The sequence below is a fragment of the Papio anubis genome, chromosome 1 (genome assembly GCF_008728515.1).
Source record: "Papio anubis isolate 15944 chromosome 1, Panubis1.0, whole genome shotgun sequence".
In the NCBI taxonomy this organism is placed as follows: Eukaryota; Metazoa; Chordata; class Mammalia; order Primates; family Cercopithecidae; genus Papio; species Papio anubis.
The window spans coordinates 26,262,187-26,283,196 of NC_044976.1; the positions used below are offsets into that span (position 1 = coordinate 26,262,187).

Below are 21,010 nucleotides of genomic sequence, written 5' to 3' on the forward strand. Positions count from 1 at the left end.
CACTGGTTTTAACCCCTTTGGCCATCACATCTTTCTGGGAGGGATTGGAGCCCGGAGACCCCCATCATTTACCATGTGATCTTAGCCATGTTAACCTCCAGACCTTAGTTTCCTTATCTGTAAAGTAGGGATAATGTTCCCAGGGCTGTGCGGAGAACACTGTAACAATGCATGTGGGAGGGATAATGATTTGCTTCATCAGTCATTTACACTTTAGTATGAACATGTTTCAGATCCTTTCCTGAGACTCAGTTTAGATCAAGAGAGGTGGGGAAAAGCTCAAGAGCATCTGGGAGGGAAAGTCAAGGAGTGAGGGTCAGCGGCCAGCCTTTATCTGCAGGCCATTGTCCACTAAATGTCCTGTGGCCTGAGTGGGACCCTGGCTATCCCACCCTGAGATCAAAAGAAGTCCAGTCTCCCAGGCCCAGACACAGCTTCCTGGGGCCAGTGATGTTGACTTGTGGCTCTAAGTGACACAAGAAATGGAGGAGGAAGTGATTGCAACAGCAGAGGGTGAGGAAATCCTGGGCCTCACTCTTGTTTTAGTGAGAAACAGGATGAACAGAGGCCAGATCTTCTCAACTCTCCTTCAGTAAAGTCATTGAAACAACTTGTGCCGGCCAGGTGCGGTGGTTCATGCCTGTAATGCCAGCACTTTGGGAAGCTGAGGTGGGTGGATCACCTGAGGTTGGGAGTTCGAGATAGCCTGGCTAACATGGAGAAACCCTGTTTCTTTTTTTTTTTTTTTTTTTGAGTCGGAGTCTCGCTCTGTTGCCCACGCTGGAGTGCAGTGGCGCAATCTCGGCTCACTGCAAGCTCCGCCTCCCGGGTTCACGCCATTCTCCTGCCTCAGCCTCCTGAGTAGCTGGGACTACAGGCGCCCGCCACCGCGCCCGGCTAATTTTTTGTATTTTTAGTAGAAACGGGGTTTCACCGTGGTCTCGATCTCCTGACCTTGTGATCCGCCCGCCTCGGCCTCCCAAAGTGCTGGGATTACAGGCGTGAGCCACCGCGCCCGGCGAGAAACCCTGTTTCTACTAAAAATACAAATACAAAAAAAAAAAAATTAGCTGGGCCTGGGGGTACGTATCTGTAATCCCAGCTACTTGGGAGGCAGAGGCAGGAGAATCGCTTGAACCCAGGAGGCAGAGACTGCAGTCAGTCCAGATCACACCATTGCACTCCAGCTTGGGCAATAGAGGGAAACTCTGTCTCAAAAAAAAAAAAAAGAAAGAAAGAAAAAGAAAAGAAACTACTTGTGCCAGGCCCCACATGGGGTTCGCATGAGAAGTCTAGTCCATCTCACCTGTCTCTCTGGATTCCTTTCTCTTTATTACACCGTAAAGTTTTTTGCCACTTCAGCCTCCTTTGGTTGGAAGCTGAGTCTAGCTTTTGGTCAATCACTTCAGCAAGTAGGACCACTCCCAGCTGCTTGAGCCACACCCCGGATCCAGAATCACCAGCAAGTATACCTACCGGAGGAGGTCAGCCCAATCTGAAGTGGCGTTCCTTTTTCCCTGGTCTAGTACTCTTACACTCACTTCCACATGTAGTCCCCAGTTTTTGCTGTTTTTTTGTTTTGTTTTGGAGACAGGGTCTTGCTCTGTCATCCAGGCTGGAGTGCAGTGGCATGATCATGGCTCACTACAGCCTCCACCTCCTGGGCTCAAGAGATCCTCTCACCTTAGCCTCCTGAGTAGCTGGGACCACAGGTACATGACCCCATACCCGACTAATTTTCTAAATTTTTTGTAGAGATGAGGTCTCCCTATGTAGCCCAGGCTGGTCTTGAACTCCTGGCCGCAAGGAATCCTCTTACCTTGGCCTCCCAAAGTACTGGGATTACAGGCATGAACCACTGCACCCAGGCTTTGCTGGTATCGCTTAGCAAGGTTTTCCAGCTCATTTGGTGTGTAAACCTTCTCCATCCAGGTCAGACTTTTTTCTTTCTTTCTTTCTTTTTTAAATTTTGGAAGACATTCCAGGACAGGTCAGATTTTCATATGTAGTTATATTTCCCTGCAGCTCGAGAGGATCTAGCTCTAGTTAATGGGCTTAGAAAAGTGACATAGCCCAGATTACACAGCTCCTAAGTGGCTCAGAGCCTGAGCACTTAACCCATACCCTCTCCTGCCTTTGCTTTAAAGCAAGCCCCCTCATTAGAATGCCTGAGCTCTAATGCTGTGGCTGCCCATCAAACGTGGGGAGAAGGACGGGGCCTTGCCAAAGGTCAGGGGTCAGGGATGGAGCTGAGCCTGTTCTCTGCTCTGTTCAATGTGTCCCTGGGCAGAGCCAGGCCTGTGGGCCTTTCTCTGAACCCGGGGTGCTCAGAGAAGACTTCCGTTTGCCTGTGTAATGCCCCTGCCCCAGCCCAGGGCTGGCCTGGACTTCCTTGCTTCCAGGCTGAGAGAGAGACCAGCTTGAAGGAGGATGTCTTTTCTCCTGCAGGGAAGTTCTGGCACATCACTGACCTGCACCTTGACCCTCACTACAAGGTATCCAAATACCCCTTCCAGGTGTGCCCATCAGCTGGATTCCAGTCAGTGCCCAACGCAGGCCCCTGGGGTGACTACCTCTGTGATTCTCCCTGGGCCCTCATCAACTCCTCCATCTATGCCATGAAGGAGATTGAGCCGGAGCCAGACTTCATTCTCTGGACTGGGTGAGTACAGTCGAGGCGGCAGCTACCCTTTGCCGGGCATCTTCTATGTGCTACATACCAGATGGCCCTTTGCCCACATCATCTCCTTTAATCCTCACATCAGTCTCACGTGAGGCTGAGGAACCTAAAGCTCAAAGGAGTTTTGTAACTTGCCTGGGGATCCCTGAGTCCAAAGATTCCAAAGTCTGTGTCCTCAACCTCCATGTCTCCTGGCTGTGGCAGAACGCAGCTCTCACTCAGGCTTTGGTTGTGGTCCTGGCATGCCTGGGCACCTGGAGAGTGCCCGGGTTTTAAGCTACGGGTGGACACTGGAGCCCTTCCCCCTGGGGCTTAGGGACTCTAAGTCTGAGAGGTCCAAGTGCAGGGAGGGAAGAAGTTATGAGGGCTGAAGGTGGCCCAGCCTGTGGTCCTAGTGTCCTGGCCGGCTGCTGGCCACCCCTGGGCTGCCCAGTGGCCCTGGAATGTCCTCACCGGTCAGAACTCTGCTCTACACAGTGACAGCTTGAGGGCTGCTCCCAGTCATCGCAGAGACCCAGTTTCTGCTTCCTGTCCAATGTTGCTGCTCTAATTCCTTCAACTTTCCTGGGAACTTGCCTCCTTATCACTCAAGATCCCCCGATTCTGGCCGGGCATGGTGGCTCATGCCTGTAATTCTAGCACTTTGGGAGGCTAAGGTGGGTGGATCACCTGAGGTCAGGAGTTTGAGACCATCCTGGCCAACATGGTGAAACCCCGTCTCTACTAAAAATACAAAAATTAGCCTGGCGTGGTAGTGCATGCCTGTGGTCCCAGCTACTCAGGAGGCTGAGGCAGGAGAATCGCTTGAATTCTTGAGACGGAGGTTGCAGTGAGCCGAGATCACACCACTACATTCCAGCCTAAGTGACACAGCAAGACTCTGTCTCAAAAAAAAAAAAAAAAAAAAAAAAAGAAAGAAAGAAAAGAAAGAAAAAAAGATACCCCAATTCCCTCACTTGCTCCCTCACTTGGCAGGGCAACAAGTCATGCTCAGTTGTGGGGTAGATGCTAGGGATCTGAGATGATGGACACCCACACTTGGCTCCAAGGAGCTCATGGTCTTGTGGGCAATGCAGACAAACTCATTGACCTTACATCCCAGCAAGGAGAGAGGGTCACCTGGGGGGATGTGGGAGCTTCACAGAGCACATGATCCCATCTGGCAGGATTAGGGGAAGGACATCCTGCAGGAACTGGTGGAGCAAGGGAGCTCTCGAGGAAGGCTGGAAGGAATTCTGACTTTGCGCTCCCTCTACCAGCCTCAGTAGATGCTTCTATAAGGCAGGGTGAAACCCATGACGCCCCTAGCTGTGATGTGGTTTGTGGGTGTGACCAGGAAAGATCTTCAGATGAACCTGCCAGGCTGGACACATAAGACACATGACATCGTCTCAGAAGGAGCCTGGACGGCTCTGGCTTCCTTGGGCTCAGGAATCAATCTAAGAAGAGAGTGAGCTTTGGTCCATGACCTTGGGCCTGCTCCCTCGAGGGGCCTCGCTGGGGGAGCTTCTGATTTCTCTGAGAAGGGAGAGCATATGTAGCATTCTGACAGATGACAGATGGGATCCCTCGGGAAATTCATGACCCTTTAGCAGATGCACATTTTTTTTTTTTTTTGAGACGGAGTTTCGCTCTTTTTGCCCAGGTTGGAGTGCAATGGCGCGATCTTGGCTCACCGCAATCTCCGCCTCCTGGGTTCAAGCGATTCTCCTGCCTCAGCCTCCCGAGTAGCTGGGATTACAGGCATGCGCTACTACGCCTGGCTAATTTTGTATTTTTAGTAGAGATGGGGTTTCACCATGTTGGCCAGGCTGGTCTCAAACTCCGGACCTCAGGTGATCTGCCCGCCTCAGCCTCTCAAAGTGCTGGGATTGCAGGTGTGAGCCACCGTGCTTGGCCACAGATGCACATTTTTTTCCTGGGGAATCTCTGAAACCTTGAAGAGGTCTACAGCATCAGATAAGAAGATCTTTAGGACCCTTTACAATTCTTCAATTATAATGAAATTTGACTTCCTTTTTTTTTTTTTTTTTTTTTTTTGAGATGGAGTCTCACTCTGTTGCCCAGGCTGGAGTGCAGTGGTGTGATCTCGGCTCACTGCAAGCTCTGCATCCTGGGTTCACGCCATTCTCCTGCCTCAGCCTCCTGAGTAGCTGGGACTACTGGCACCCGCCACCATGCCCAGCTAATTTTTTTGTATTTTTAGTAGAGACGGGGTTTCACCATGTTAGCCAGGATGGTCTCAATCTCCTGACCTTGTGATCCACCGACCTTGGCCTCCCAAAGTGCTGAGATTACAGGTGTGAGCCACCACGCCCGGCCGAAATTTGACTTCTAAGAGAGCTGCAGTCCCTTTGAGGATGGCCATTAGAAATTAGGTGTGTTTTGCTACTCAGGAGGCTGAAGCAGGAGAATCGCTTGAACCTGGGAGACGGAGGTTGCAGTGAGCCAAGATCCCGCCACTGCACCCCACCCTGGGCGACAGAGTGAGACTCCATCTCAACAAAAAAAGCACCTAAAAAAATTAAAAATGCACCTGGTGTGTTTTTTATCAGACAGAATTAGATTATCCAATCTAGAAATAAAAAATGTGAAATTTTGTCCCTTTGTCTTTGGGTTTCTGGCCTGTCCCCAGGGAGTTTTCAGGGCAAAACAGCCCCTCTTGCTGCCCTCATGTAGGTATCAGAGACACTGATAGGAGGCAATGGCTGTGAGCATAGACTCTGGGGCCAGGCTGACTGGGTTCAAATCTTGGCCCCACCACTTTCTAGTGGTGTACACTTAGCCACAAATTTTTTCTCCCCTGTCTCTGGTGCTTGATTTAGGATAGGCACAATTCTTAATTTTTCTGTGTCTTGGTTTCTTTATCTGTCAAACAATAAAATCTAACAATAGAATTTACATTGCAGTGTTATAGTGGGGAAAAAATTAGTGGCTATGGCAACAACACACAGAAAGTACCTGGCAGAAAGTCAGCCAGTGTGAGCTTCTAGCGGCAGTATCAATATTATTATGCTAATTAGTTTCACTGGGGGAGTACCTGGGCAGCAGAGGCCTCAGGATTTTGATTGTCTGGACATCTCCCCATCCCTACACCCCACTGCCACCGTTTTCCTCCCCTTGCCGAGCATTTCTAAGGTGGACCCAAGAATTTAGATTCATGGCATGGGGGGCACAATGGTCCCAGGGCAGAATCAGTACCTGCCCTGGAAAAGATCTGAACCCTAGACTCTGAAGCCAGCTTCAAACTCTTTTGAACTCTTCGGGAAAGGAACATAATTCAGAGATGGCTTCTCAACCCTGAGCTCTCTTGGGGTTTGCAGATGGGACTGGAACTCCAGAGCTTTCCTCTTTAAATAATAATATTAATTACAACCTAGCAGCTACTCTTACTGTACTACATTATGTATATAATTTTCCTCCTTGATGGATACCTAACAAGCACTCTGCAAGAACTGTATTATCCCAACATTACAGATGAGTTAATAGAGGCTCAGAGAGGTTAAACAACCAGTCAAGGGACCCATAGCAGGAAAATGGTGAAGCCTAGCTCTCAGCTCTGTCCCATCTGACTCCACTCTAGCCTGGCCATTCCCCCTCAAGGGGACATCTGAGGCCCAGGTCCACAGGTTTTCCTCTCACTGCAGAGCTGTCCCTTCCTTTTCTTCTGCCTCTTCCTGAGTTGTCTGCCCCAAATTGGCTTGGTGGTGTTTCGTAGTGATGACATGCCTCACGTGCCCGATGAGAAACTGGGAGAGGCAGCTGTACTGGAAATTGTGGAATGCCTGACCCAGCTCATCAGAGAGGTCTTTCTAGGTAAGACTGTGCCATTGGTCCCTCCACAGTGTTCTCTGAACTCCAGGCACTGTCTGGCACAGTGGGACAACAGCAGCAGCGAGTGTCCTGGTGACCTTCATCCATGGACAGCGATGGCTGTTGGCCAGGTCTTCATGGTGACCATTTCTCACCTTCCTAACAAGCCGGAAGGCAACATGCAAGCCCATGGGCCTGTGGATACACACAGAATCCTTTCAAAGGAAATGCCCTGCATTTCACTATCTTCTGCTCCTGCCTATCACCAGACCCATGAACCCTTCTCCAGGTGTCTAGAGCTGCACACAGCAACTGGGTGAGTCTCACACACAGCCCATGTCCTGCTCTGGAGTTGGCATCCATCACCCTCAAACTGTCCTGGCTGCCAGGGTCTCTGGGAAATGCTAATTTCTAGCCAAGGTGCTGCTTCCTGTTGCTTCCAAGGACTTCAGAGCCTGGCAGAGCAGGCAGGGACTGGGGGTGAGTGAGGCAGCAGCCCTACAGGACAGTGTAGGGTGAATAGGGTCTGCGTGCCCCATCTAATGGCCCTTGCAAATGTTTTAAAGCAGTCTGCACCGAAAACAACATCCTGGAGGCTAAATCAGGCTGCCAGGCTGCCAACTGGGCACCTGAGAAAGCAGCCCACAGCCCCCAGCCCACCTTTTTCGGGTTCCAGTACATCTGCCCCCTCTACAGATCTTCATCATGTGCTCCCAGGACACAGATATGGAGTAATAATCGAAATAAATAACAGCACTAGCAGCAGTCACTCTGTGTCAAGTGTGAAGGGTCAGGCTGGCTCGAAGAATTTTCAAACCTTAGCTGCTTCACTGTCACCATAAGCCTCGGGGGAGGTGCTGTGACCTCAATTTTACTGATGAGGGAGGTGAGCCTTAGGGTTAAGCAAAGTAGTGAAGGTCACATTTACTTAAGGGGTCCAAATCCTGGTGTGGGCACTGCCCTTACTGTCTGTTCCCGCTGCTTCCTTCCCTCAACACAAGTCAATCTAGGCAAAGAGATGCCTGGATGCTTCCAGCTTATCTAACCCAGCCCAACCCAAGTCAGGCTGCTTGGTTTCCTTTGTCTTCCAGTAGGGGTCACTAGTTAGGGTCAAACCAGGACATTCCCCCGACCCCAACAGCAGGCACCATTTTTCCCAATATATACAAAAGGAACCTATGGCTCCAAGCTAGTCATTTCCTAGGGAGGGACTCAAACTCAGATCCAACTGGGAGTACTTCTCCTTTGCTTCACATGGGACTTATGGAACACAAGTCAAATACTGGGTAAGAAAATGCTTCACTGACTGTTTTGTTTTTTGAGAGAAGGTCTTGCTGTCACCCAGCCTGGAGTACAGTGGCACGATCAAGGGTCACTGCTGCCTTCATCTCCCAGGCTCAAGCAATCCTTCCATCTCACTCTCTTACGTAGTTGGGATTAGAGGCACACGCCACCACTCCCTGCTAATTATTTTTATTTTCATTTTTATTTATTTATTTATTTTTAAGACTGAGTCTTGCTCTGTCACCCAGGCTAAAGTGCAGTGGTGTGATCTTGGCTCACTGCAACCTGCACCCCCATGGGTTCAAGTGATTCTCTTGCCTCAGTCTCCCAAGTAGCTGGACTACAGGCGTCCGCCACCACGGCCCACTAATTTTTGTATTTTTAGTAGAGATGGTGTTTCACTATGTTGGCCAGGCTGGTCTCAAAGTCCTGACCTCAAGTGATCCGCACGCCTTGGCCTCCCAAAGTGCTGGGATTACAGGCGTGTGCCACTGCGCCTGGCCTGTTTTCAATTTTTGTAAAGATAGAGGTCTTGCTGTGTTGTGTAGGCTGGTCTTGAACTCCTGGGCTCAAGTAATTCTCTCCCTCAACCTCCCAAAATGTAGGGATTACAGGCATGAGCCACCATGCCTGGCCTATTGACTATGATTTAACACACAAATGTAAATTATAAGATTTTGTAGTTTCTACCACACTTGCCCATTTATTGAATTTCCTAATATCCAAGATGCCATTGACTGAAAGATGCATCATTTTGTATAACTAAGAAAAAACAGCTACCAATTATAATCTGACACAGCACTTTCTCATGGCCACACCTCACTTTTAGAGATGGTGCTATGAGAACAAATGGGAAGGGATGAAATGAAGGTGTTATCTAACTGACAATTCTAAAAACACAAGTCAAGCAGAACACTCCCATTTTATAGATAATTAAACCAAAGTACAGAGAGGTCGAGGAAGTGGCCTAAGAAGAGGAAGGGACTGAAACTCGAGATTCAGGGTTCCACATCATGTGTTCTTCCTGCTGTGTTCAACTTTACCCACCAGAGTCGGCCATGAACACTGGTCCCCGCTCATCAGCACAGTCAAGTGGTTGACAACACAGGCATGCAAAGCAAACAAATCCAGGGCCCTGGGCCAGGTGCAGTGATCATATGCCTGCAAACCCAGCACTTTGAGAAGCTAAGGCTGGAGGATTGCTTGAGGTCAGGAGTTTGAGACTGGCCTGGGCAACATAGTAAGACCCTGCTTCTACAAAAAATAAAAAAAAAATAGCCATGTATGGTGGTGTGTATCTATACTCTTAGCTACTTGGGAGGCTGAGACAGGAGGATCACTTGAGCCCAGGAATTTGAGGTTACAGTGAGCTATGATTGTGCCACTGCACTGCCGCCTGGGCGGCAAAGCAAGACCCTGTCATGTAGGGCCCAGTTCTAGCTCTGCTATAGTTTAGCTGGGTAATCTCATAAAGACTCAGTCTGCTGCCTGTGAAAAAGGAAAGTCATGGTACCTGTCCATAGGGTTGTTATGAGGATTAAATAAGGTAATTCATTCACTCATTTAGTCAATCAACTAGTAGTTATTGAGCATTGACTATGGTAGAGACACCATTCCAGGAGTAGAAGACGTGGCAATGAACAAGACACCAGGTCGCACCCCCGTGGAGCTTATGTTTGCGAGGAGCTGGGCACACAGAAGCAGTGAAAACACAGGAGTGAGTCCCTCCCTTCTCAAATGCCCTTGGGATTCAGGGATTTTTTTTTTTTTTTTTTCTTAAATGGATTCTTAATGGCTGCTGGCATTTACTTTAGAGAGGTGAGGTTTTTCCAGGCAGTTACAGTGATGCATTTCACAACCTCCTACTTTGGCAGAATTCTCAGCATTTCCAGGTCTTGTAGGCTGTACCAGGCAAAGGGTGTGTTAGAGATATTTCCCAACCGGAATGGGAGACTCCAGCCTCCCTCATTTGTTCCAGGTCACGCCCTGTGATAGACCAAGCTCATATAAGGGCCCGGCCCTGTTCTGAGTCCAAGAGTTTTTGTGGAGTGTCAAATATTTATTGAGCACCGATTAGGTACCAGACACTGAGCATAAAATAAAAACAGAAATGAGGCTGTTCATGTGGAGGAAATGAGTCTAATGGGTTTCCCTACACCTCCAGGCCTCATTCAGAGGCCCCTTCCTCAGGGAGGCCTCCCCAAACCCACTCCTACCGTCTGTTGTTACTCCCCATAGCAAGTGGCCATTCCCTTTTTGTGACATCCCTTACACCTCTACTCAATACCTGTCAACCCTATCGAACTGCAGGACCTCTGGGGCTGGAAGCCTGGTTTCCAGCTCTGTGCATTGGCTCATAGTAGGTGCTCAATAAAACATTTGCTGACTGCATGGATGACTGAAACTCCTAAGGCCTCCTAGAGTGAAGCAGACCCTTTCCCTAACAGTAAGATGGATCTGGAATCACCAGGAATTGGGAACACTAAATTACCAAGTGGCTGACAGTGATCGGAATCATTTAGACCTAGTTCTCCCCTTCTCATCATCTGCTGCTTTCCTTCTAACCAGGAAACTTCCTGCTGGGAATGGGTTTAGGGACTGCGATGAAAGCAGCCACTGCTCTTCCTCCCAAAGCCTAAGCAAAGTTCAGTCAGATTCTATCAAATGTGGGTTTCCTATCTGCGTCTTTTCCTCATCTGTGCTATCGCTCTTCCCCTTGAGCTCTGCTGGCCAGTGGCCAACAGAAAATGATTAACTCCCCCGAGTGCTTTTGCATATATATTTTGATGTTTCACCCTTGCTTCCCAGATACTAAAGTCTATGCTGCTTTGGGAAATCATGACTTTCACCCCAAAAACCAGTTCCCAGCTGGAATTAACAAGATCGACAATCAGATAGCAGAACTATGGAAACCCTGGCTTAGTAACGAGTCCATTGCTCTCTTCAAAAAAGGTACCAGCACCATCTGCTCATATCAGGAGCACTTACTGTATGCCAGGGTCTGATCTTCGTCTTCACAACAACCCCTTGAAATAAGTACTGATTTTATCTCCAATTTACAGATAAGGAAGCCAGGGTCATACAACTTAGAAAAGGGAGTCTTGGGAGCAGAATCCAGAACTAACTCCAAAGCCCTTGCTCTAAACCCCACGGCACTCATGATGCTCCTAAGTTCATATCTACTGAGCCTTTACTGTGTGCCAGGCATTACCCTCAGCCTGGTCCTAGACACTTCACAACAGCCCTTGGAAGGAGTGGTTTCGCTTCCAGCAGGTGTGAACCTTGCCACCACTGACAGCATGGGCTGGATGATTCTGTCGCAGAGGACTGCCACGTGTGTTGCAGAATGTTGCAAACACCCACTAGAGTGATACCCTCAGGAACACCCCCAGTTGTGACAACCAGAAATGTCTCAGACATTGCCCAGTGTTCCCTGGGGCCAGAAGCACCTGGTTGAGAATGACTGGTCCAGAAACACAGCCAGCCCAAGGTAACTGTGACCCTACTCTTCCCTTTCCTCGGTCTCCTGCTGTTGGGACTCCCCAGTGGTCAAAGCCAACCAGAAGCCTGTGGCACAGAGGCCTGTTGATTTAATCCACGTAGATCAGCTCTTGGAAAAGACAGCTGAGCGGTGAAGGGTGGACAGTGGATCTGGATGGGCAAACACACATCACTGTTATTCTCACTATACAGATAAGGAAACCGAAGTACAGAGAGGTGAAGTTACTCTCCCAAGTTGCACAGCGAATGAGTTCCAGAGCCAGGATTTCAATCCAGGCCTTCTGGCTCCAGAACCTCTGACCTTCCAGATTGAGGTCCCACCCATGGGAAAGATGGGAGGGGAAGATGCAAGGGAAAAAGAAAGTGGGACAGTGAAGTGGAAGGGGCAGAAGCCTGTCTGGCCAGAGGTGGGGGCCTCCTTCATATTGTCCCTGGCTGTGACAGGTGCCTTCTACTCTGAGAAGCTGCCAGGTCCCAGTGGGGCTGGGCAAATTGTGGTGCTCAACACCAATCTGTACTACCAGCAATGAGCTGACAGCAGACATGGTGGACCCTGGCCAGCAGTTCCAGTGGCTGGAAGATGTGCTGACCAATGCCTCCAAAGCTGGGGACATGGTAAGAGGTCCTGCTTCTTTCTTTTCTCATCTAGGGTTATTTTCTGCACAAGTCTCCCGCTTGGCACAAACTCACCCACCCACCCAAAGATGCCCACATCCCAGAGGGTCCTTCATCAGCCTGGCACCAGCAGAGGGCTTCCTCCATCCTCACCACAGCCCTGTGTGCTGGGATCCGGAGCCCACTGCAGATGAGGACCCTGAGGCTCATAAAGAGTGGTGACAGTCCCAAGTCATATAATAAGTGATGAAGCCCAGACTAGAAGACCAGTTTCCAGACTCCAAGTCCAGTGCAGTTTCTACTCCCACCACATGTGCAGCTGCAGCCAGGACTGTGTGCCAGACCTCCAGGGGATGCCCTGCCCTTGAGTGTGTCCAGCTAGTCTGCTGGCCTGACAACTCCTCAAGAACTGGCTCAGTGTCCCATTTGCCCAAGTCCTCCCACTGACTAGCCTCTCCCAAGAGGATCTCACAGCTGGTGCCCATGAGCACGCACTATGTCAACATTGGGCACGTTGTTTAGGACATTATACAGATGATCTCAGGTAGCAGAACTATGGAAACCCTGGCTCAGTAACGAGTCCATCATTCTCAAAACCCCACCAGCTAGGTATTATTCTGGATGAGAAAACAGCAGCTCAGAGAGGTGACACACAGCTGGTGTCTAAACTGCAGTCTGACTCCAAAACCCATAGAGTTAACCCTGTCCCCTGTTCTAACTCCTGCCATGGTGGCCAAGTGCCCAGGTGTTGTCAGCTGAGTGACTCAAGGAATGTAAGAAACGAATGCACATTACCGTGTAGCATATGAACACAACCATGCAAGAATGGTGTTGTTGCAGTGTTCAAGCTCTCCAAGAGAGGAGTAGTCTTGGAAGGATTAGGAAGGCTTCATTGAGGAGGTGCTCTTTGAGTTAGGTTTTGAAGTATGGGGAGGATTTACAGAAGTGAAAAGGAGAAGGGTACTCCAGGTGGCAGGCATGGAGGTGGGAAGGTATGTGGTGCATTCATTGCAGGGCACAGGGAGAATGCCTGAGTCTGCCTGGTAGATGGAATCCGGGAGGCTTTCAGGGAGGAGATACATTTGGGCCCATCTACCTGTCTTTGGGGCAATTTGCAGGTTTTGAGAAGTAGAAATGAGGGTCTGGAGAGGGTATCTGTGAGCCTTTTCTGCGAACCCCTCCCTTGTAGGTGTACATTGTTGGCAACATGCCCCCAGGGTTCTTTGAGAAGACACAAAACAAGGTATGGTCCCAGGAGGGCTTCAACGAAAAATACCTGAAGGTGGTCCGGAAGCATGGTTGCGTCATAGCAGGGCAGTTCTTCAGGCACCACCACACTGACAGCTTTCAGATGCTCTATGATGACGCAGGTATTCAACCTGGAGGGCAACTGCCAGCTCCGTCCCTCCTTCTCTCCCCAGACCCTCTCTGTCCTGCTGCTCTTTCCTGACAGGTGCCCCCATAAGTGCCATGTTCATCACACCTGGAGTCACCCCATGGAAAACCACGTTACCCGGAGTGATCAATGGGGCCAACAATCCAGCCATCCGGGTGTTCGAATATGACCGAGCCACACTGAGCCTGAAGGTCAAGAGTCCTGTGGAGGCCAGAGGAGGAGGGTGGCAGGGGCTTAAATGCATCACCACCTCCCCTAACGCTCAGCTTATCCACCCTCCCCTGACCACTGAGCCTCAGGAAGGTTGATCTCCTTCCACCCTTCTCCAGCTCAGGATCAGAACCCTGGCGGCACCTGCCACCAAGTCAGGGCAGTGCTTCCCCAAGTCTCCTTTTCCCCTGGATGACTGGCACAGCCTCATACCTGGTCTCCCTGCCTCTGGCCCTGCCCTGCTGTGGTCCATCTGCTACACAACAGAGAAGAAACTAATCTCCTATAGCACCACTTTCATCTTGTCTCTGTCCTGCTCAAAAAATTTCAATAGCTCCCCAGTGCCTTCAAGATAAAGTTGTGTCTTCTTGGCCTAGTACTCAAGGCTTTCCACAGTCTGACTTCAAGCCCATTGTCCACCTTTTCCATACACAGACAAGGCTCCAGCCCCTAATTCTTTGAGCAATTCCTCACCTGGTAGGATGAGCTTGTGGTTGTTGAGATGAAAAATAGTATTCCTTTATTTATCCATCAAAATGCATAAGTCTGTGCCATGGGCCAGGCCCTGTTCTAATCTCATGAGATACGTAAATGTACAAAAAAAAGTCACCCCTCTCCTGGACCTGACATCTCACAAGAGAGGGACAATAAATATGTAGAATTAATTCTAGTACTGAGAGAAGGGCTAAGGAGAAAATGAAAACAGTGAGGTGACAGAGTGATGGCTATGGGAGGTGTGTACTGTGTTAAATAAGTGGGAAGGGGAAGTGTCCACATAAGGTGCCATTTGAGTTCTGAGTGTATTGAGGGAGTGAGCCATGTGGGTATCTCAGGGAGGTGGAGGGAAGAGCAAGTCAAAGGCCGGGGTGGGAATGTGCTTGGTGGGTCAGGGGAAGAGCACGGAGGCCAGGTGGCCACAGGGAGAGGCCCAAGGGGAGAGTGGGAGGGGAGGTCCGATCTTGGAGGCATCAATGAGGACTTTGGATTTGGAGGGTTTGGCGCAGAAGAATGAAGTCCTGTGACTTAAAATTTTATGGAATCATCACGTCTGCTGTGCAGGGAACAGGCTATAGGGGCAGGTGGGGAAGGAGTGAGGCCATTTGGAGGGAAGGACAAACCCCGGATGACAGGATGGTGGCTTGGCCAGGGAGGAGGCAGTGAGGTGGTAAAAAGTGCCAGGTCCTGGATGAATTTTGGATGCAGAATTTGCTAGAGTGGATGTGGGCTGTGAGGGAAAGGGACGAATCCAGGAGGCTTCCAAGGCTTTTGGCCTGCGCAATGGATAGGCTGTGGCTGCCGGTTATTAAGAAGAGTGGCAGGGTGATCAGGCTTCGGGGGGTGAGTCAGAGGTCTGGTTTTGGACCTGCTAACTTTGGGATGGCTGAATGGCATCAAGTGAAAGTGGTCAGGGAAGGGGCAAGTTGGAGCTTGAAGAGGTGGCGATAGAAATGTGATCTGGGAGTGGAGAGAGGACATTTAGAACCAACGACTGGATGAGCTAACCCAGGTCCTTGATTCTAATGAATGTAGATTAAGAAGAGGTCTGAGGGGTTTTAAGAGTGGCCCGTTGTCCACATGGGCACTCTGAGGGTCTGAGCAAGGGGAATGGCAGGCTGAGGGACCCCCACCATCACCCGCGAACGGGCCCTACATTGTCCTCAGGGAAGGAGTCAGCCCTGAGCTTGAATCCTGACTCCACCACTCAAGCTTTTTGATCTTTTGACCTCTGTGTCTCACTTGCTTCACCTGTAAAATGGGAGTAACAGAACCTCACAGGGTTTGAGGAGGACTCCGTGAAATAATGGAATGTGCCTGGCACAGAGTGGCCATGCATACGGGCAGCTCGTCTTACCCCATCTGCAGTGGCCTGAAGCAGGTTCATAAATGTACCTGGAACCTGTTGGACTGATGAACCCCGCAGAGCCTAGCCGTGAACATGCACCTGGGTCCTAGGAGTCTATAGTTCATGATCTCTCTTATGCTTAATGTCGCTCTTTTTATGTTGCTTTTGTCTATTCATTATGTAAATATTTACTGAGCATCTTCTGTGTGTACCCTAGCATGGTGGGACCTGGGTAAACAACCTGGGGGCCAATCCTGCTACCACTGAATACCTGTATGACTACCTGTATGACTACCTGTATGAATACCTGTATGAGTACCTGTATCAATACCTGTATGAGTACCTGTATGTATGAATATCTGTATGACTACCTGTATGAGGACCTGTATGACTACCTGTATCAATACCTTTATGACTACCTGTATGAGTACCTGTATGAATACCTGTATGAGTACCTGTATGAGTACCTGTATGAGTACCTGTATGAATACCTGTATGACGCTGGCCAAGTGAATTAACCTCTTTAGGCCTCAGTTTCCTCATTTGTGAAACCAGGGTAATAAGCGCAGTTACCTCATTCAATTCAGAGGATGTCTGCCAAGCACACTGGGTGCACAGCTAAGTGCTCAATAACTACTAGTGGTCATGATCACTACTCTAAAGAACGTGGGGGCAAATGCAAGGTGCAGGATGGGGATGGAAGCAGACAGCTGCTCACAGCCGGCCTACCCCAAACCCTTTCTCCAGGACATGGTGACCTACTTCATGAACCTGAGCCAGGTGAATGCTCAGGGGATGCGGTGCTGGGAGCTCGAGTACCAGCTGACTAAAGCCTACTGGGTTCCCGACACCAGTGCCCACTCTGTGCAGGCAGTGTTGGACCGCATCGCTGGCGACCAGGGCGCACTACAGCACTACTACGTCTATAACTCAGTCAGCTACTATGCTGGGGTCTGCGACGAGGCAGCAGGTGTGTGCCATGCGCCAGGTGGAGGTTGACGCCTACACCACCTGTCTGTATGCCTCTGGGGACCACACCTGCGCCCCAGCTCCCGCTGCTGCTGATGGCCCTGCTGGGCCTGTGCACGCTCGTGCTGTGACCCGCCAGGCTCACCTTCTTCCTGGTAACGGGTAACGGGGGTAGTGCCCGGGATCACCCAGAACTGGGCTTTCCACCATTTCCTCCGCGCCTGAGGAGTGAACTGAAATAGGACAACCGAATCGGGAAGTGAAGCCCCAGGACCTGCAGTGATCCGTGATCGCGCCACTGCACTCCAGCCTGGGCGACAAAACCAGACTCTCTCCAAAAACAAACCAGAAACAGAAAACAAATGATGACCCAAGACCCCCCACAGCATATTTCTTTTGCGTTTTATGTTTCGTTCACAAAACAAAGCTCATGGTGCGTTTGATTCTTTGTTGTATTCCTTTTCTTTTCTTTTGAGACGGAATCTCGCTCTGTCGCGCAGGCCGGAGTGCAGTGGCGACATCTCGGCTCATTGCAACCTCTGCCTCCCGGGTTCATGCGATTCTCCTGCCTCAGCCGCCTAGGTGGGATTACAGACGCGCGCCAGCACGCCCGACTAATTTGTATTTTTGGTAGAGACGGGGTTTCGCCATGTTTGCCAGGCTGGTCTCGAACTCCTGACCGCAGGTGATCCTCCCGCCTGAGCCTCCCAAAGTGTTGGGATCACAGGCGTGAGTCACTGCGCCCGGCCTCTATTCCTTTTCGTATGGAAATGAGGTTAACTCATTTGCAGGGACCTAACGCCCGCCCTCCCCCAACTCGGATCGCCGGCGTGAACCCAGCCGCCCCGTGCTCTCCGTGTATCCCCGGATCGAGGCGCACGCATTGTTGCAAAGTCCTGTACTTAGGGATGAGATGTGCCTTTGCGTTTCGTTGTTTTGTTTTGCAACAATGCAGGTGTGAGGGATCGCAGCCCCAGTCCAGGCTCCAGTCTCCCCGCCCTCTCGCTTTCTTGGGCCTCCGGGCGCCTCAAACTTAAAACTAGGCCATTTGAAGTCTGCGAAGCGAAGGGCAGTCAGTCTTCAGGCCTAGCGGACTTGGCTAGGCTGGGTCGGGGGACCCCTGGGCTGGCGGTGGGAGCAGAGTATCGAGCGCCATTTAGGTCACGGGAGGGTTCGGGTGGGGGACCGGGGACACCGCAGGCCTCGCTCCTCCCCGGACGGGGCGGGACGGCGAAGTCCCGCCCAGCAGGTCCCCGCCCCGGGCCGCCCCGAGGGCTGCGCCCGCCTCCTTCCTGCTTCGGCAACCCCGGGCCCTGAGGGCAGGCCCCAACCGCAGAGGAGCAGGAGAGGGCAGAGGCTGGAGGGCCATGCCCTGGTCGTCCCGCGCCGCCCTCCTTCGGGACCTGGTCCTGTGCGTGCTGGGCACCGCCGCCTTCCTGCTCGACCTGGGCGCAGACCTTTGGGCCGCCGTCCAGTATGCGCTCGACGGCTGCTACCTGTGGGCGGCGCTGGTGCTGGCGCTGTTGGGCCTGGCCTCGGTGGCGCTGCAGCTCTTCAGCTGGCTCTGGCTGCGCGCTGACCCTGCCGGCCTGCATGGGTCACAGCCACCGCGCCGCTGCCTGGCGCTGCTGCATCTCCTGCAGCTGGGTTACCTGTACAGGTAAGTGCTTCGCCCCGGGAGGGGAGGAGTGTCGGAGCTCAGCACCTGCGTCAGCTGGTCACCTGTACAGATGACACGTCATATGCCGGGAAGGGGACTGGGAGAGGGAACCAAGTCCTGTGGGCGCCTGGCCTACAGGTGAGCCTGCAGCCCTTTATGGAAAGGGAATCCAGGTAGACTGCCTTCATCCTAGCCCTAGCTTTCCTGGCACAGGCGAAGAAACTGAGGCCCAGGGAAGAAAGGGAGGTGCATGGGCTTTGAAGTCAGACCTCTCAGGGATCCACTTCTGGCTTTGCCCTCTCTCACCTCACTTCTGCATTTCTCTGAGCCTCAGTTTCCTCCTCCATAGAAAGGCGGTAGTCACCCTGAGACAGGTGTGACGAGCAGGCCTATTGTGAGGAGTGAGCGAAAGAGTGAGAAAGTGCCTCGCACAGTGCCTGGCCTGTAATGGCAGGGGCTGCGGACTCAGTTCAGCACCCCATGTTTCAGCACGGGCGGGGCCTTGGGAAGGCACTGACCTCTCAGTGGGGCTGTTTGGTTGCTGTTCCCGTTGGGATGGGGATAGTGCCTGCCTCTTTGGTGAAGATGAAGTGAAATGACAACTGTCCACTGCCCTGGCTCGGAGTGAGCACTCAGCAACCTCAGCTCGCTTCGTGATGACCTGGGCCTCCCTGCGAGTTTCAGCAGCCCTGACCCCACGACAGCGCTTGTCCCTCACAGAGGCCACCTCTCACCCTGTCTGCCTGGTTATATTCTTCCCCTGAACCTTGGCTTCCCACCCCAGACCCAGCAAGAGGGCAGAGATGGCCTCTGACTCATCCACGCCTGTGGAGCCAACCAGGGTTGGGCACAGGCTGGGTCTTGGAAAATGTGTGTGGATTCTGCTCCTGTTTGGACCTGGTGGAGCCTCGTAGAGATGGGGAAACAAACCCAGGGGTCGAAGGCATGTGATGAAGTCAGGGCAGAGGGTGGTGTGGGTTGGGAGGGGGTGGCCAGGGCCAGGATCCGCTCTTGAATCCGTTTTTACAAACTCTTGAGATCTTGCTTTGACAAAGTTGCACGGGGTCTCCAGGAGTGGAGCTTTGAATGTGGCAGTTTTGCCTGAGGGATTGTAGAGATATCAGAAAACCTTGGGTGGGCATGAAGGGGTGCAGTTGTTAAGTCCTGGGCAGGCCTCCACGAGCTGTGCATCTTCGCTGCCTGTATTTCTGCTGAGCTTCAGTCAGGCAGACTGGACTGGCTTTGGCTTTGGAAACGGGGTCTCTGTTCCTGCATGTGAATAGGCCGAGGCCGGGGCCTCTGCCAGGTCACTGGGGGACCACAGGCAAAGGCTCCCGCTGAGGGAGAAGCCCGGTCCGCCCTGCCTGCCTGCTCCTCAGTGTGTTCCTGGGCCCTTCCAGGGGAAGTGACAGTACATGGCTGGTGAATGAGCTTGTAATGAGTGAACGGGATTCCCTCCCAATAGGCAACTGAGAGCAGAGTTCTGGGTGGAGGGTCCTTGGTGCATCCTCCACTTACTCTTCATGCCAGTCAGTACCCCAGGCCTGTCTGTCCAACCTCTGGACTCTCTTAACTCTGCCTCAATCTCCATCCTTAACCACTCAGGGCCAGCCTCTTAAATGGGATCCCTCCTTCCAATCTAACCCTCCTCCAGCCCCTCCCCTGTGTGGCTGGGGCAAGGCAGAGTCTGATTCCAACTGGCCTGTGCCCAGAAGTGCCCAAGAGGCAAATGTCATCTTGCCCACAGGATCCCAGGAGATCTTGGGCACGCTAAAGTTTGAGAACTACTGCCTCAGGCAACTTTAGAGCATGCCTTTCCAATTCAGGTTTGGATCCAAATCCTCATTCCAGTACTTATTAGCTGCTTATAATTTTTTGTTTGCTTTTTTTTTTTTTTTTAAAAGAGGCAGGGTCTGCTCAGGCTTGGTGGCTCATGCCTGTAATCCTAGCAGTCTGGGAAGCAAGATCACTTGAAGTCAGGAGTTTGAGACCAGCCTGCCGAATATGGCAAAAGCTCATCTGTACTAAAAATACAAAAATTAGCCAGGTGTGGTGGCGCATGCCTGTAATCCCAGCATCTCAGCTATTCTGGAGGCCGAGGCAGGAGAATTGCTTGAACCTGGGCGGTGGAGGTTGCAGTGAGCCGAGTTTGTGCCACTGCAATCTAGCCTGGGCGACAGGCGACAGAAGCAGACTCTATCTCCAAAAAAAAAAAAAAAAAAAAAGAAAGAGAAAGGGCCTCTGTTGCCTGGGCTGAAGTGCAGTAGCACAGTCATGGCTCACAGTGGCCTTGAACTCCTGGACTCAAACAATCCTCCTGCGTCAGCCTCCTGAGTAGCTTGGACTACAGGCTTGTACCACCATGCCTAACTAATTAAAAAAAATTCTTCGTAGAGATGGGGTGTGCTGTGTTGCCCAGGGTGGTCTCAAACTCCTGGCCTCCAGTGATCCTCTTGCCTTGGCCTTCCAAAGTGTTGGGATTACAGGCGCGAGCCACTGCCCCCAGACCTTATTAGCTTCTTGATCCTGTTTCCCCATTTGTAAAATGGGCTTTCGTGAGAAGTAAACAGGACAAGGTTTGTGATGAGCTTAGGACAGTGCTTAGCCAGCCGGAGTAGAAGGTGTATTGATCCCCATTTTTTTTTTTTTTTTTTTTTTGAGACGGAGTCTCGCTCTGTCGCCCAGGCTGGAGTGCAGTGGCCGGATCTCAGCTCACTGCAAGCTCTGCCTCCCGGGTTCCCGCCATTCTCCTGCCTCAGCCTCCCGAGTAGCTGGGACTACAGGCGCTTGCCACCTCGCCCGGCTAGTTTTTTGTATTTTTTTAGTAGAGATGGGATTTCACCGTGTTAGCCAGGATGGTCTCGATCTCCTGCCCTCGTGATCAGCCCACCTTGGCCTCCCAAAGTGCTGGAATTAGAGGCGTGAGCCACCGCGCCCAGCCTCAATCCCCATTTTCCAGATGAAACAAGTTCAGTGAGGTTAGGACATGGCCGACGGTCCCATAGCATGGATGCGAGGAGCCAGGTTGGGGCCTGTGTC

The 21,010-nt window shown here is 51.5% G+C and overlaps 2 protein-coding genes across 8 annotated transcripts in view; both read left to right on the forward strand.

Moving 5' to 3' along the window:
- Window positions 1-1,780: 1,780 nt before the first annotated feature.
- Window positions 1,781-16,857, forward strand: SMPDL3B (sphingomyelin phosphodiesterase acid like 3B). Its single transcript, XM_003891439.5, is given in 10 exon segments — window positions 1,781-2,662; window positions 6,399-6,496; window positions 10,586-10,729; window positions 11,723-11,798; window positions 11,800-11,893; window positions 13,083-13,263; window positions 13,347-13,480; window positions 16,090-16,304; window positions 16,306-16,369; window positions 16,371-16,857. Coding segments are annotated over 10 exon segments (1,497 nt in total). The 5' UTR covers window positions 1,781-2,243; the 3' UTR covers window positions 16,443-16,857.
- Window positions 16,858-17,068: 211 nt separating this feature from the next.
- XKR8 (XK related 8) overlaps window positions 17,069-21,010 on the forward strand; it is an 87,875-nt gene continuing 83,933 nt past the window's right edge. For all 7 annotated transcript variants that reach the window (XR_004183678.1, XR_004183679.1, XR_004183681.1 and 4 more), the window contains exon 1: window positions 17,069-17,971. Coding sequence is in view for 1 of the 7 variants with exons in the window: in XM_003891431.4 (XP_003891480.1) it covers window positions 17,679-17,971 (293 nt within the window). In the remaining 6 variants the exon portion in view is untranslated. The remainder of the gene's footprint in view (window positions 17,972-21,010) is intronic.